Source organism: Talpa europaea (assembly GCF_964194135.1).
Source record: "Talpa europaea genome assembly, chromosome: 11".
NCBI classification, from domain to species: Eukaryota; Metazoa; Chordata; class Mammalia; order Eulipotyphla; family Talpidae; genus Talpa; species Talpa europaea.
This window is the reverse complement of record NC_140078.1, coordinates 73,111,986-73,128,478: the sequence shown is the minus strand read 5'-3', so window position 1 is coordinate 73,128,478 and position 16,493 is coordinate 73,111,986. Positions and strand designations below refer to the sequence as shown.

The window sequence follows — 16,493 nt, the reverse complement described above, 5'->3', positions numbered from 1 at the left end:
TCTGCAGAACAAACCTGGAGTCTTGGCATGAGTCTGAACACAGAATTGTGTTCCTTCAAGACTTCTTAGTGCCCTGGTGACGCTGCCATTGTGTCAGCCTGAACCCAGGAGGCCTTCCTGCCTGACCCTTGGTGTGCGCTCAGCTGATGCCAACTTCCCAGGTCACAGAGTGAGCTGTGCCGAGCTGCTGATTACACAAAGTGATTTTCCAAAGAGACCGTGTCACCACCAAGGTAATGAGCCCTAAGAAATCAGCTGCCAGGCCTGTTGGTCACAGTGGGCTTCCTGTCAACCCCACAGCTGTGGGTCACCACCTACAGGGCTTCCGGAAGTAAATCAGAACTTCTGTGAAGAACATGGTCACCACAGGGAGGCTATTTTCAGGGACTTAGAAAGGACCACTCTTAGCACTTTGCCCTCTTTCTCCCTCACTCAAGGTCATAATTAACAAACAAGACACGGACTGGGACTCAACTCTCTCCACACCACAGTCAACCTCCTTGTGTCACTAGATGAGCGAGTTCTGGGTTGAGGGATGGGCTATTTTTTTACACTGCTGATAACTAGTTCTAACACCAACTGGGTGTCTTAAAATGAAATTCAATTCTGAAACTAAACTACCTGGAGTCAGCGCAGACCCCACAGATAAAGGACTCAGGTGACAAGACTGCCCCAGCTTCAGATATGAGCTCTAAATCCCAGGTTGTGCTTGTACTTGTGACCAACTGGCTATCCCCACTCAGGTTTGACAATTTCCTAGAATGCCTCACAAACCCTGGGCAAACATTTTACTATTACTGGTTTATTTTAAAGCTACAACTGGGAAACAGTCAAATGGAAGCACTGCACAGAGCTGGGGTGGAGGGAGATGTCCAGACATTCCATGCCCTCAATGCTCCGCAACCTGCAACAGAAAGCTGCTGTGCAGAGTCTCTGTCAGTGAATGGAGGGGTCAGTACATGGGCTGCTCAGTCGCTGGCTCCAGTGATTACTTCCATCTTCGGCCCTTCTCTGCAATCCAGGTCAGCGGGAGTGGGGATGAAAGTTCCACCACAGTTGTTTCCACTGGCAACCAGCCCCGTAACTATCTATGTGACCAAGAGTCATGTTATTAGTGTAAACTTGGGTCTGACTGAAAGAGGGGTTGATTGAGTAACAAAAGATGCTCCTATCACCCCTGCCACTTAGGAAAATTCCAAGGATTTTAGAAGCTCTGAGTCAGAAACGAGGACAAAGGCCAACTGCCTATTTCACAGGAATCACAGACTTGTGGCCTGCACCAGCCAGATCCTGACCTCTGCAAACCTGTCTCCTAACCAAAGGACATTCAGAGAGCTTCTGTCCAAACCACCACATTGCTTCAGCACCAGGAGAAGGACTCCAGGACACTACAATTCGCAAGACCCCAATGAGCCTCAAAGAGCCCAAGGTCCTGATTGTGTGACCTGTGAAATCCTGCATAACTGTCTCTGCCATGCTCTTTCAAACACTGGGGACATTCATCTTTTGAAATTTGGGGAACGTTAGTTCCTCTACCAACAACTCAAAATGATGTTTAAGCTTATCCAGAATGTCTGAAAAATGTCCATTCTTCTGTTAAAGAGGCGGGACTAAAAGCATTAAAAAAAAAAAAAAAGTGTCTATTACCTGGGACTATTCCTAAATTCCTAATCATAGCCTAGGTATTATTTTAGAGGTAAAGGACTTTACCCAAGCTCCAAATTCCTCCTATACCCATCCATATGCCCCAAATGCCTCAAATAATACATACAGCTGTTGAGTCCCAAGACACAAAGACACTAAGGGACTCACATAAACTTATTTACACGACGGTGCAAATGACTAATACGCTTTATGTGGCTCTGAAACTGACTCCATCAGGAGTAATACAGCGTCTAAATAGTTGTACAAAGACAGAAACATCAGAAGGGGAGGAAGGGAGGTGGGGGAGGGGGGGAGGAAGAGGTTTAGGACATGGAAGACAACCTTGCCTTGCCTTCAAAAGGTTTTGTACTTGCTCCAACACAACAGCTGAGAACCTACAAGAGAGAGCACTGTATAGCTGGGCTCCTCCCCTACTTCAAACAGGCGGAGTACATCAGTTGTACATTCCACAGAACAGGATGGTTCAGATCAGTCAAAAGCCTCCCTGAAAGAGTCCATTGTCTTGGCCTGAAGCAGCACACTCAGCAACATCTCTCTAGTTACCAGCTACAGAAAGGGGCACCTGGCTGGTACCTGTGCTTTGAAGGCCTGGAAGTCCTGCTGGCTCAGGACTGAAGTGGTTGATGGGTAGGCAGGTTCCCTCTCCAGAGCTTCCAGACGGTGCCCAGGAGAATGCTCAGGAAGCCAGCTCAGAGGCAGACATTTCAGCATCTGTGAGCAAGGACTCATTAGTGACCCAACGCCTTAGACCTGTAATTAAAGTGCTGACCAACTGCATGCCTGGGTGATCCTTCCCAAACACCCCTACTTCTTGCTTGCCATCCATCTCTCTTTCTTAAAGGGAATGAGACCCCGGGATTTTGCTATCACCTCTTGAATCTTCTCCTGGTCCCCTTCCCCCCACCAACAATTCCAGCATTCTTGATCACTCCCCCTTGAACATTCACAAAACTGTCTCCAATCCCTGCTCACTGATGCCGGAGAGCAGAGCTAAGAGGAACCCATGGATCTGAGGTGTTGCTTCTGGGCTTGGGAGGAGGGGGAAGCCACCAGTTCTTTTTCAGGAAGGTGGGCAGTTGCTCCCAGTAGAGGCTACACATCCACGCTCAGGACTATAGGTCCTGCTGGGTCCTGTCACTGGAAAATGCAGAGAACACATCCAGCAGGTAATGACAGCACGCATGAAAATCTGGGCACTGACGAATAGTTGCACAAGGCTGCCTGGCTCCAATCTGAGGAAGTTAGCTGGTGCAACTTCTCCAAAGACTGCAAATGGCACACCAGCGGGGAAAACTGCAGCTCTGTACTGTACCCGCTGGGAACTCTCCTGACCAAGCGGGGACGGGGCCTACACAATGTGACTATGAACTGAATCTCTGACAGACTATGTCATGGCCACTCATCACAGCCCTGAGGAACACAACACGTAACCCGCATGTATTAACAAACTGCTTGCCAGGCAAGACGGATGTGCTGGGCATCATTATTAAGAAGCAGGCCTGACCCAGGAGCTGGGGTTATAGTGGTAGGTAAGGCGAGGGGGGCCCTGGCCTTTAAGGAACCCACACTAGGGGGAGAAACAGATAGCGTATGTCCCAGTAAGATTACAGACAAGTAAGACAGGTCACTTCAGGTCTGAAAGATGATCTGACGAAAACAGGTGAATACACGGGCCCCGGACTGCATGATACTCATGATTCTAAGTGCTCACTAAAGGGGGGTAAGGGGTGGAGTCTCCCCTTTCTTTGCTTTTGTAGCCATTCACCAGGATGGTAATTTCTTGTTTAATCTATCCTTCCCGGCTTATCTGAAAGCTCATCACTATTTCCCCAGCACCTAGCAGTCTGATACATGGAGTGCGCGCAAGAACAATAAAAATTGCTTCTTGAATGAATGACTGAATGAGATAAAACCAAACTAAACTTTAGGCATAAAAATGTATTAGAAATGTACCAACAATTAAATAATAACAATTATTCTTCAATGGTGGGAAACATGGGTAAGATTTCAAAAAGTCTATTCTTTCATTTTTTTAACTTTGCTTTATAGATCATAAATTACTTTTATTTTGACTAAAAGAATGTACTTAAAAGATCAAGTAGTAGTGACACATGTTATACTGTCATTACTGTGAAAATATGGAGCTACTTTTCCAAGAGTAAACAAAATAATGTCATTTAGAGACCGGATGGATTAAGTATGACCACAGGTGAGTGTGCACCCTGGCTCTCATCCCGAGCCTTTCCAGAAGTCGCCTTTTTACCGCATCCAATGATAATCACTGCCACAACCACACCACCCCCACTCACCCAACCTGGCCCAACACCTTTTTCTTTCCACTCCTGGAATCATCAAACAGGAATTCTGCAAGGGTGGGGCAAGTATTGATGGATCTGCGCTTTGCTGAGTTTCTTGGATGACAAGAGCAGCAACCGGTTGCAGAAGGGGAAGGAGGTGAGGCTAGAGGAGGGACAAGGCCCAAATGACCCTGAAGTTAGAGTTGTAACAATGGGCGAGATATTTGTCTTCTCTTTTATCAACTGAAGCTGAGTCTTGCCTATTTGGACCCTATTCGAATTTTGCCATCAGGCTAGTCATGTGCAACTTCCACTACCTATCATGCAATAACTAATGCAATGAAGATTGTGCCATGATCAGGTGAGCTCCATGATATGTTTAGCTCACCAAACTATTTTCAGGCAATTTTAGCAAACCCGTCTGTCCTGGGGAAGTTATTAGACCTCTTGCTACCTGTGTGTGGTGGTGTTTTTACTCAGGTGCAATGTGGACAGCTCACTGTACACCTTTCTTCAGAGAAGATATGGGGAAGGGGAAGAACAGACATTCTCAACAGTTAACTTTGACTGAAGCTTCTAAGTGTCCCTTTCCTGCTCTTGACTAAGGCCTTAGCTGCCCTGGAAAAAGTACCTGGGGCTACAGTTCAATTCCAGGAAATTCCTTCTACCTCCATGTTAAACTACCACCTCTGGTTCAACTGTCTGGTCCATCCTGGACCTTTTACAGGGATTCTTAGTGTGCCTAGTTCCCTGCACACTAATGGCTTGCTTGGAATGCTTTCTTTGCTTTGGATTTTTCTTCTGAACTCCAAGGGACCCCGTAACTTGATTTTCTGCCCCAGACTGAGGTGCTGTACCCCAGGCTCCTGAGGTGGTTGGTTATACCTACTCTTGAGCTCCTGGACTCAGCCACCAGGGCCACCAGCAGCAAAACCAAAACATAGATTAGCCTTAAGTTTGTTCTTGAACCACAATGATGCCACATCCTCAGGCCCGAACACAGGATATGGCCCAACTAAAAGCAGGCATTTGGTGCCTTTCAAATGCCACAGAGATCCATGCGAACAGCAAGCACCCCTGAAGCCACTAAATCTACCAGGCTGCCTGGCTCCAACGTGAGGAAGTGGGGAAAATGCCTCCTGCCCAACTGAGCACAGCTTCTGCCATCCTCTTCTAGAATTCAGGAAGCCCATGTGCTCTGAAGTTGGAGGTCTTAGCTGTACTATCTCAAGGGGACAGTACAGATGCTTTGGCCATTTTTAGAGACATATCTAAATACAGCAAGAAGATAAACACAGGCCCATGGAAATATTTCAGTACCTACCCTCCTGATTTATTTAGTTGTTCAAACAGAGGCTCTTTCACCAACCTGGCATTGAGATGACAAACAAATAGAAAATGTTTAATCTTTTGAGCTGGGCCATAACATACCAGACCTTGAGCAGATATTGACAAAGTCAAACGTGACTCCTTTCTGCTCACAGCCTCTGATTGGCTACAAGGCACCAGTTAATGAATCTTACCTGCTCTGCTGCTGGAGGCTGCTCCACCGAATGTGCCCCCAAATGCTGAGTTCCTAACAGTTGTGTTCATCCTGAGACCACAGCTAAACAATATGCTTCCTCTGCCTCGTATTTAAAAACATCTTAGTCTTGAGACACCACAACTGTCCTGGGAATCACTAGGAAACCCAAGTTATCCACTAGCCCAGTTTCCCTAAAAGGAAGTGGGGACTGCCATTTCTTGAGTGCCTCCTATGTGTTCTGGAGACAGCAGTCCACAGCTGTGGGAGACCAACGGGGCCGAGAGCACCAGCTGCTTTGATCTTGTTCTGTTGTGGGTGGTTCCTCTCATCACAAACATCTGTGGTGGTACGTCCCCCCCTAAAAGTATTAGGCTAAAGTAAGGCTCCTGAACCCACACTAGTGCCTCCCAACCAGTCACAGGAGTGACGACCATCCAAGATGCAGGTAGAGGGTCAACTCTAAAGCAAGCACAAAAATAACTGAAGTAAATTCTTAATTGTAGAACCATCAAGAGGGTATACAGATACTCATTACACAATTCCTTCAATGATTCTGTATAACTATTTTCCTAGTAAAATATTGAAAACAACCTAAACTAAATGAAGCACCACAGAAAGATAAGCACTTCTAATACAAGTCAAAAACCTGTTTCTTTAAGAAAGAATCTTTTCAGAACCTTCTGATCAAAAAAGTCCCATCACTGATAAAAATCAGAAATATTTAACTCTGATTTCCAGGATGATAACAATAGATTACAACTGATAGAAAACAGTATCAGTATATAGTGGTGTCACAGGCAAGAGGGGCAAGTGGAACCCATTCAGCATGGGCTCACTCAAGAAAATGGGAGCCACTGAAAGCAGAAAACCTCAACGTGTCAGTTCTTTTCCATTCTAACAACTGGCAGTCACATTAGCCAGATGACCGCGGAATTAGCTTGCTACAAGAGACTACAAGGCTCAATGGCAGGAGGGCAGTAAACAGATTAAGGCCTGATCCTCTGCCCTCAAAGAACCTTGACCCACTTCGCGTGAGGAAAGGAAACTGCTGTGGTAAAATAAGTTAAGAGGCTGTGGTCAACAGAGACACTATGGTAAGTGGGGTAGCTAATGGTAACTGCGATGAGAGACAAGAGACCTCAGAAGACACCTGCATCAACAGGGAGCTACACAGTTAAGATGTCAGTCACATGTGCTTTTCTTAAAAATGAAGTAAAATAAAATTCAGCTCTTTCTTTGTGACCCCAATCTAGGTTCTGAATGGCCAGGACTCTAGCCCAAGTTCAGTGCAGTAAACCAGAGACAATTCACTAATCCACAGGTGTTTCAGGAAAGAACATTTGGAGGCTATCTCCATACCCTGCGCCTGGATACAAAGGACAGTGGGTAAGTAGGATGGGCCATGGTATGAGGATGGCTGGAGATGAACAAACCGTCCCCTCATAGAAGGGATTAGACCCAGGCATCCTTGGAATCTCGCAAAGTAAAGGTTTAGGCTGTCCCAGCCCAGCTAAGCCAGAAACTGAACTTCTGAAGGTCAGCGGTCTCTGGGACAACGTAAGCAGAAACTCCAGGTTCTGTCCCTATGTGCCTAATGGATGCAAGACTTGTTCTGAGACTCCCCACATGTAGGCTCCTTTGCAGTCCCTCAGTCGTTGGGGGTCATGGAATTGGAACTGGGGTGGGGTGGGGGTGGGGGTTCTCTCTAACTGATCATAAGAGGCAACCTGGGTTCTAGGGTCGGCTTCACCGGTCCGAAGTGCTTCGCTGGGCAAGGACGAGGGCAAGGGCGAGGGCAAAGGCTAGGGCTCCGGCAGGGTTCGTCGTGGGGCGAAGGGCCAGGAGCGGATGCGGTAATAGCAACAGGTGATAAGCCACACCCGGAGAGAAGTTTTCCGCTGTGGAGCCCAGAGTAGCCCAAGTGCCCCTGACGTCCGGCCAGACCCCCATGGCACTTACGCGCTCATGAGTCCAAGGCTTGGCAGAATCGAAACTTTCTGGGGCCAAGCGGAAGAGTACTGGAGGGTGCTGTGCGCGGCCATGATGCGCAGAGCCCGCTGCGGCGGGGCAAGGACTACAACTCCCGGCATGCTCTGCAGCCCGAAGCCTACAACTCCCGCCGGACTCCATGGACAGATGGGTGAGGACTACAACTCCCGGCATGCTCCTCAGGACCGAGCTTCGAACACTTCCCAGTGGTTGGTCCCAAGGCCAACTCTGCCCCTTGGAACTAACGCTAGGTTAACCCTTGCGATCCTGGTCTCCATGTGTGCCCACAAATCATAGGTCTGCGATTTAGAAAGCGGCTCTGACAGTGTGTAGCTTTTGGGAACTTGAAATGTGGCTAGTTTGAGCTGAACAATGCGTGTGCCGTAAGTGAAAAATACACCTGACTTCAAAGACTTCGTAAGAAACAAGAGTGTAAATTAGTTTTTAACATTTTTATATTAATTACATGTTGAAATATTAATTATCTTTTTAATATATCGTATTAATAGAAAGCATTATTATTGATGAGCTTAATGACACATCTTCTGATTCTCTTCTTTTAAAGATTTATTTTTTTTTACGATTTATTTATTTATTTATGCATACAAAAACTAGGGTATGGGCCAGAGGTGCAGGGGGGTGAGAGGATTCACCAGAGACAGACAGGGGAGCGTAACAGGCGGACTGACCGAAATACATTGTTGAGGGGAGCAGCGGGTGAGACAGGTGAGGTCTGCTGCGCCATGTGGATAGCCCCCTGGCCAGCGGGGGATTGAGCTCGTCCGAAGCTGCGGATAGCCTCACAGTGCCATAGCCTCACAGTGCTGTGCCCAATCCCCTGTGCCACAAGGGAGGCCTCATTTCTTAACAACAGAAACCTTAAAATCTCTACTCAGAAACTATGCTTTGCTGAATGAACTGACACCCTTTCCTCTGCCCCACTCTCAGTCCAATTTCTATTTTCTTTTTCTATTTATAAGTTGCAAAGCAATCCCAGGCTGGACTCAATAGAACAAAGTGCATTTATTAATAATGTCTACAATAGGCACAAGAGAGAAGAGCAGTAGTACACAGGGTGCTTCAGCCTGTCACAGGGCTCCATTTCTTAGCTACTGCTACATCATCCTTTACTTTCTACCCTTGTTCCCCCCTCTTCAGCCAGGAACAGCTTTCTACCTCACAGGACTTACTTAGCCGTGTCCAATCAGGAGCCATAGCCCCAATATTACAAATGAAGGTAGTTGTCTGGATAGAATAATACAGAAAAGAAAATCAATTTCTTAGTTAATTTTAGGCTATGACACCTCGTCATTTATAAATTAGATGTAGATGCCACTGTAAATTAGCTAGATGAACTAATCAGTTTCCAATGATTGGGGAGAAGTGACTTCCATCATTCCTGTTAAAAACTATGAAAGGAGAAGGGAAGAGGGGGATGGACATGGCAAAGGGAAATTATTCCTCCAACCCCAGTCAGAACTGTTTTCTGAGATATTAAAGATAAGAGATGTTTTCATATCGGTCATCTGATCCAGCATCCTTGTCTGTCTATGTGACTTTGGGTAATTTGCTTAACCTCTCTGTGCTTGATCTTTGTTTTTAAGTGAGGCAATATTAGCAACTTCAAGTCATTTTTTGTATTACATGAGCTAAGACAAGCACTCTGGGATGGTGCTTGATAAAAATTTAGTGTTGAATAATTGATGGCCGTGTTACTATTATCATTACTAGCATCACCATTTTTAGCACTGCACCATCATCACCATCATTGCTATCACCACCTCCACCTCCACCACCACCACCACCACCATTGTCATCATTATCATCACTTTTCACAGAAGCATAACCAGCCAACTAGTGGCACAGCTGGCACTAGAATCTTGGATTTCAGATTCCTAATTAAGTGATTTTTTTCCACTGAAGACTCAAATTCTCAAGGCAAACCTAAAGAGGCTTTAAGTGCTTCATGCCCAATATTGTTGGTGTGATAAGTTTTTTTTTTAATAGAAAAATAAAGTTCTCTTTTCTAAGTTGGTTCTTGATACTCAGAATAAAGGAAATCAATTACAGCTCATATGTGGAGGGAAACCACAAAAAGGCTCCTTAAGAAAAATTCTTATCTTTGCTATCAAGAGATAACCTTTAAGTAAATGGCTGGTAGGATGGAAATTTTCAATACTATTAAAGAGAAGAAATTGACAAAAATGAACAACGATGTAATAAAATAAATAAATAAATAAATAAATGAAAAGAGAGTAATTGAACCTGCCATTTTCCAAGAGCATTGTTGTCTCACTGACGAGCTTCACTGGCCAGAGCAGGAGCTGCACTGCTGAAAGGAATAGTTTGGAATGGCTCTGATCTTACTGCTTGTCAAGGCTTCTTTCCAAAATGTTTTCACATGAGCATGCTGGTGTGACCTCTCTGACCTCCCGTATTGCTGGAAGGTAGATTCAGCAAGGCTGATGTATCATTATCATGATACCACTTTCCCATAGGCTGTGACCCTGTGTTGGTTTGGTGGCCAGACTTTTCCCTAGCTTGGGGAGATTCCTCACCACATGAGTCTTGGTAGGAGAGAGCCCACTTCTCCCGCAGGAGCCAAGAAGTCGAAGTTTGCTTTCCTAGCTCCCATGGGGCCAGAGTGTGGCTACTGGCCTTGGCTTATCTCCTGCTCTGTGCAGAGGGGCTGGCAGAAGGCTTTCTAGAGCAGCTGTGATCTCTGGCTCCCAGGGTGCTTGTGCCACAGACAGCCTCCTTTTGCTCCACCCAATTTTCCTGTTTTCCTATCTATTTTGTATAACTAACATGTTTATGTGTAACACGTTTTTTTCATTTTTCTTTTTGCTGAATCATCTGCAGTATAATTGTAGACATCATGACATTGTACCCTGGCATCTCTGACATACTCACAATGCAGTCATGCCCCATGTCTTTTCCATACATTTCTCTTCTGCTTTGGCAACCAGTGGCTGACTATAGCTGAGAATCCTGATGGACACATCTCTGGAATGGAAAAGCATCTTGATGTGAGGAATGAGTAGGTATTGGGGAACAAGACATAGCTGAGTTGGAAATCTCTGATCTGGATCTAACTGACATTCTGAACTTCAGTAGGTCATTTATCTCTCCAGCACCCCTTTTCTCATTTGGACAATAGTGAGGGTCTACCTTGCAATTTGTAGTGAGAAAGTGGCATGGTGCGTATAAGCACATAGTAGGTGCTCAATAAATATTGAGTGCATGACCAAGTGACTCCAAACACTAGATCAGTGGCTCTCATACTTGGCTCTGTATGAGAGGCACTAAAGAACTTTTAAAGAATCTCGATGCCAGGTCACGCCCCAGATAAGTACATCAAAATTTCTGGGGGTGGGACCCAGATCCGGTATTTTTCAAGTTCCTATGTGATCTAGCATGCTGCCTACAAATAGAACCACGTCCTGCATGTTGGAGTGTGTGCCTTGTTGAGATGAAACAGAAACCTCGAAACCTCACAGGTGTTTGCGAGTTGTGGAAATGCATAGACCCAGCATGGACAGAATAGGTCTTGGTAAAGTCAGTTTCCTCTCGCCTGTGAGAGTCTTTGGTTAGGTGCAGGCTCCTGAGGGCAAGGTAGACACCAAAACTTCACGGAGCCTTCTGCAATGTCCCAGTATTCCCCTCCCATCTGCTGAAATTTGTGTCCTGTGCTTTCTGCTCAGGCCATATAACAAAGTCCCACAGACTTGGTGACTTGAACAACAGAAATGTAATGTCTCACAGTTCTCAAGACTAGAAGTTTGAGCTTAGTGTTGGCAGGCTAGTTCCTTGTGAGGCTGTGAGGGAGAATCTATTCCATACCTCTCTTCTAGCTTCATGGTCACTGACAATCTCCTGTGTCCCTTAGTTTGTAGTAACACAGCCTCAGTCTTTACATGGCTCTGTCCCTTTGTCCAAATTTCTCCTTTTTACAAAAGGGGACATTGCAATAGTAATACTATATTGCAATAGTAATTCATATTTTTCTGGCCTGAATGATTGACAAAGATTTACTGCAACGAATGATGGAAGTTTAGAAAAGGAAGTACCCACTTTTATCTCTTCCTCCTACTTTGGTTACAATTGTTTCAGCAATCTAACTCTGATCTTTGCCAATAATAAGGATAAAGAGAATAAAAAAAATCACTAAACATTGCTAATTTTTAAAAGCATCTTCTGTTTATTTTGAAAGTAAAGAAACCCCACAAATATTGGCTCTAATAGGAAATTATACATTTTTCTGGCTGGGTACTTAGCAAGGAACTTCTTTGGGGAATTTTTCTTTAGTTTAACTGGAGAAGTTAAGGTTACTGAGGAAGGTTCTAGAAATGCAAACCTGGGTTGATGTCCTAAAGTAACTCCCATTCTTACTGAGGTCACCTAAGTTCTGGGGCTGCCCTGGGCTGGGAGGCACATTCCCAAAGATCAGAGTTTCTTTTCTCCCTGATTTTGTCCCAGAGTGTGTGGAGGTGGAGATGCTGTAACTAGGATCTTCCCTGGGAACCACTATGGGCATTTTAGGTTCTAGGCATGGTTGGAGATATTCAGCCCTGGGTCCAGGACAGCTTTTTCTACTACAGCAGGAGAAATAGACCCACAAGAGTCCACTTGAGGTTGAACAGTGATTTTTCCATGAGTGGAGGGAGGAGAAAGCATGAAGGATTGTGGTCAAAGAATGTGGTGTGTGGTCACTGGTGTCTAACTTTCTGGCTACTCCTTCCGGCAGTCTCACCTGTGGCTCCGTTTCGGATAGATACTCCTCCTCCTCTCCATTCAGAATGCCCTTTCTCTGTGCCTCTTCTCTTGCATTCTTAAAGACTAGTTGAGAGCAGATTATTGATTAAAGATGACCCTCGGAGTTAGTTTATCGGGGATGCCAAAGCATTATTAGAAATGTAAAGAGCAGGACATAATTGTGTTTAATTGTTCCCAGGGATATGACTAGATGTGTGGGAAGAAATACTTAAATAAGCATTCTAGGGTGTGCACGAATAGGGTAGAGAAGGAGATGGTGGACTGAGATTCTCAAAAGGCCTGTCCTAGAATGATATAAGGCCCTCAAACCTACCTGCCTTCTAAGCAAAATAGACTCAAAACCCATGGTGCTCGGTTTGGCCAAGAGGGTATGTGAGCCGGAGTCCTCTGCCCTCTGGGCCCTGGACTCAACCTACCCTCTGAATACAAATTAAACAAAATTTCAATTTTATCAGTCTGGAGAGGTGCCAAATGATTAACCTGACAGAAATCCATAGGTTAGCTCTGACCCCATAACTACCTCACTGTCTCCCTCCTTTTGCTGTTTATTCCCATACATGGTGAGCGTTCACCCCCTCCCTCCCTTACTGATTAGCAAATTCTTAAGCATTCTAAAACTCCTGCAAAGCTGGCCACCCAATAGATCCCTGAAACTGAAGTGGGGAAAATGACTTACAAGCTCTTAAGTTTCCAGCTGATAAGTCTCCAGTTCAGAGACTGTGATAGAAGCTACTTTATTCAACAAGTGTATATTGAGTACTTACTCTGCAAAGGCATGCTCAAGGAACTATGGAAGAGTCTGGAATTCCCATTTTCAAGCAGCTGTAGCCAGATATTCCTAACTGGGACATACATTAGAATCACCAAGTAAGATTTTCCAAAGGCCCCATCTAGAACTGAATCACGTTCACAAGGTTGGTCCCAGGTCTGTGAGGAATGGCAAAGTTTAAAGCATAGCTTTTATCTATACCTTTGGATATGAAGCTATGGGGTAGTATAAGGGCGGGTATTGTGTATCACTAGTTGAAAAACAAGATCAAGGATAACCACTGCCACAGAGGATAAGCAGTACACTCTGAGAAGGGAAGACAAGGGAAGAAAGATTAATATCTATAAAGAAATAGCCTGGGGCAAGGAAGGTACAATGTGCCCCTGTGGCATGGCTTCCAAGAAACAAAACGTGGAATAATGACAGTCATCATTTTTTGCTCCTGCTTAGTACACAGTGAGAATGCCTGCTCCATGGTTGGCAGGGCACAAGATGGCGCAGGGAGATAAGACATGCACTTGTGTATCAGTGACACAAGGGGAAGAGTGACAAGTGATATTCTAAAGGGGGCAAGCAGAGTGCCATGGCAACCAGATTTACATACTGGGAAGGGCTTCCTGAGGGAGCTGAACTTTCAGCTGGGGACTGTAGGCTTGGAGGTAGAAGGGCAGGTGCTCCAGGTTCAGGTGACAGAATGACAGAATAGCCAGTGGCAGGAGATTGGGGAGAAGAATGTCTAGAAAAGGCCTTTTATGGTTGTATCTCAAGATACTTGGGGATGGAGGCTTAGGGTGGGATAAGATTGGAAAATTCACCTGAACCAGACTGTAGGGGCGTGCTAAGGTATTTGGGTTTTATTTGTACATAATGAGGAACCACCCTGGTGTCACTTCAGAGGATGGCTTCAAGGGGAAAGAGAGGAGCAGTGGGAAAGATGCTGAGGAAGTAACACCATTTGGGATGGAGTCTTGGACCTGTAATGGCAAGAACATCTCTAAGGGGCACTGGGAAGACAGTCAATAGGGCTTGGCTATGGGAGGGGAGGGATATAAAATGCAGGATTCCAAGATGATTCCACTTTGGAGTGTGGATGACTGGAAGGAAGCTGGTGCCATCAACCAAGCAGGGGGGAAATATTTTAGGTGGAAAGTGACAAACCTGCACTGCCGCCTCAACATCCACCTGGACAGGAGGGAATGTTGGAGGAATCTTGGCCAAGGTGGGTGTTTATTAATTGGGGCCATCAGAGTTGAACTACTGGCAGGGTGGTAACAGTATCTTGTTCATCTTCATGTCTTCCAAATAAATATTTTGTGCAGGAAGTAGCACTTTGTGCAATTCATTCCTTTAACGAGCGATTTATGGACTAAATATATATCCTCCAGTCTGCATACTAGAAACTGGAAATATGATACAGAACACATGTCCAGTTTAGTTGTAGGTGTTTAGAATCCCAACTTCATTCTGATTATGCTTATTTGAGGATATTGCTACTTTTGCAGACAGATGCGTCCACAGTCAGCAACAACTGCAAAACCAGCTGGGATGGACAACATTACAGTCGGGGAGGGAAAAGATGATCTTGCCAGCAAGCTGTCTGCACAATTTTCACACATAATTGAGTTTCATCCCTCATAAAGTGAAGGATGGTGCTTTCTGGGACTCCCTTCATGTTTTAGAAAGCCATGTCTCCATGTCTAAAGGAATAAACGGAGGGATGAATGATGAACTCAGAGCCCAAGAAACATTTTTTTTCTGGGTGGCAATATAAAATTTACAGTTGGGAAGCCGCTTTACTCACAAGAGTGGGCATGGTGTGACGTATTTCTTTCGCTCCCACCCCCACAGCCATAGCACCCTCAATGTTGCACCATCTCCTCCATCCTGCCCATACCATTTCCTTATACCTCTACTCCAACTCTGTCCACCTTTGCCTACACCACCAAACTCCTTTCAGTAGAAGGAGGCACCCTCAAAGTTGAAGGCACCTGGGGAATGTGGTGTTTGGGGAACATTGGACCCCTGCTGCCAGCAGAACCAGCATTGCCTGAGCAGACTTTTGAGGTGGCTGCGGAACTTGATTCCCACAAAGACATAGAGCACCGGGTTGAAGCAGCAGTGGGAGAAGGCAATGATGCGGCAGATCATCACGGCTTCCCGAATATGGTTTATGGTGTGACAGCTTTGTATGACTCCAAGATCTTTTAGTGACTGCGCAAACAGCATCAGGTTGTAGGGAGCCCAGCTGAGGAAGTATACCACCACGATGGTGAAGATGAGCCTGACTGTCCGGTGGCGCTGTTTGGACCGTGAGTGGAGCAGGGTCTTGAGAATCTCCATGTAGCAGAACAGGATAGATGCCAGGGAGACCAAGAAGAAGAAGTTGTGCTGGTAGACTGAGAGTACAAACCACTTCCTTTCTGAATAATCACAGTCACCTGAAATGCTCGTATGGAACATGGCATCAGGGATGGCAAACAGGATGCTGCCTATCCACACGACTGCAATCACTACCACGCGGAATTTGAGGGTGTGGATGCGCAAGGAAGAGAGGGGGTTCACTATGGACTCATAACGGTGAATGGTCATGATGGTGAGGAAGAAGATGCTGCTGTAGAGGCTGACGGAGAAGACCATGCTGTTGAGCTTGCAGTAGAAGTCACTTGACACCATGCCCTTGTAGTTAACAAAGATCAAATAAGGCAATGTGAAGGAGAACAGCAGGTCTGAGAGGCACAGATTGAGGATGAAGACGTTGGTGAGGGATTCCAGGCTCTCATACTTCAGCAGGACACACAACACCAGGCTGTTGCCCAGCAGGCTGAAGAAACACACCAAGGTGTACAGGGTGCTGATGGTAGAGGTGGCAGCGTTGAAGTTCCCATACTCACACAGAAAGCTATTACTGTCATAATCATAGGTGATGGTCCCCGGGCTGCTCGAGAGCTCCATTAGATGTTGAGAGTGTCTGAAATGATAGAGGCATGGAATTTAAAGCCACATGGTTGGGCTCAGGGGTTAGGATCCATATTACAAAAACAGTGGCCCAAGACTTACTCCTCATTGAAAACTGTAGTGGGGTAAGACCTTTCACCAGAACATGAAGTCACTAATCGCACTGTTTAGTTTGGTTAGCATTTCTTTTTTTTTTTTTAAAGATTTGTTTTTATTTATTTATACAAGCACTGGGGTACAGGCAGAAGCGCGGGAGGGTGAGAGAATTCACCAGAGCCAGAGCGGGGAGCAGAGCAGGCAGAAGGACCGAAGTACACTGCTGAGGGGAGCAGCGGGCGGCAGGAGAGGTCTGCGCGCCATGTGGGACCCTCACCCGGTGGCCGGGGATCGAACCAGCGCTGCAGAGGCTGCAGGCAGCTTTGCAACCCAGCGCGCAACCGCTGCGCCACGGGGGAGGCCCGGGTTAGCATTTCTTTTTCAGTGTGATTTTCTTCATGAAGGATGCAGTGCACAAGTT

At 45.8% G+C, this 16,493-nt stretch overlaps 1 protein-coding gene across 1 annotated transcript; it reads right to left on the bottom strand.

Moving 5' to 3' along the window:
- Positions 1 to 14,974: 14,974 nt before the first annotated feature.
- XCR1 (X-C motif chemokine receptor 1) lies at positions 14,975 to 15,973 on the bottom strand (the record flags this gene model as incomplete). Its single annotated transcript, XM_084247781.1, has 1 exon — positions 14,975 to 15,973. One exon carries the CDS (start codon positions 15,971 to 15,973, stop codon positions 14,975 to 14,977), a length of 999 nt encoding a protein of 332 aa, XP_084103907.1.
- Positions 15,974 to 16,493: the final 520 nt, after the last annotated feature.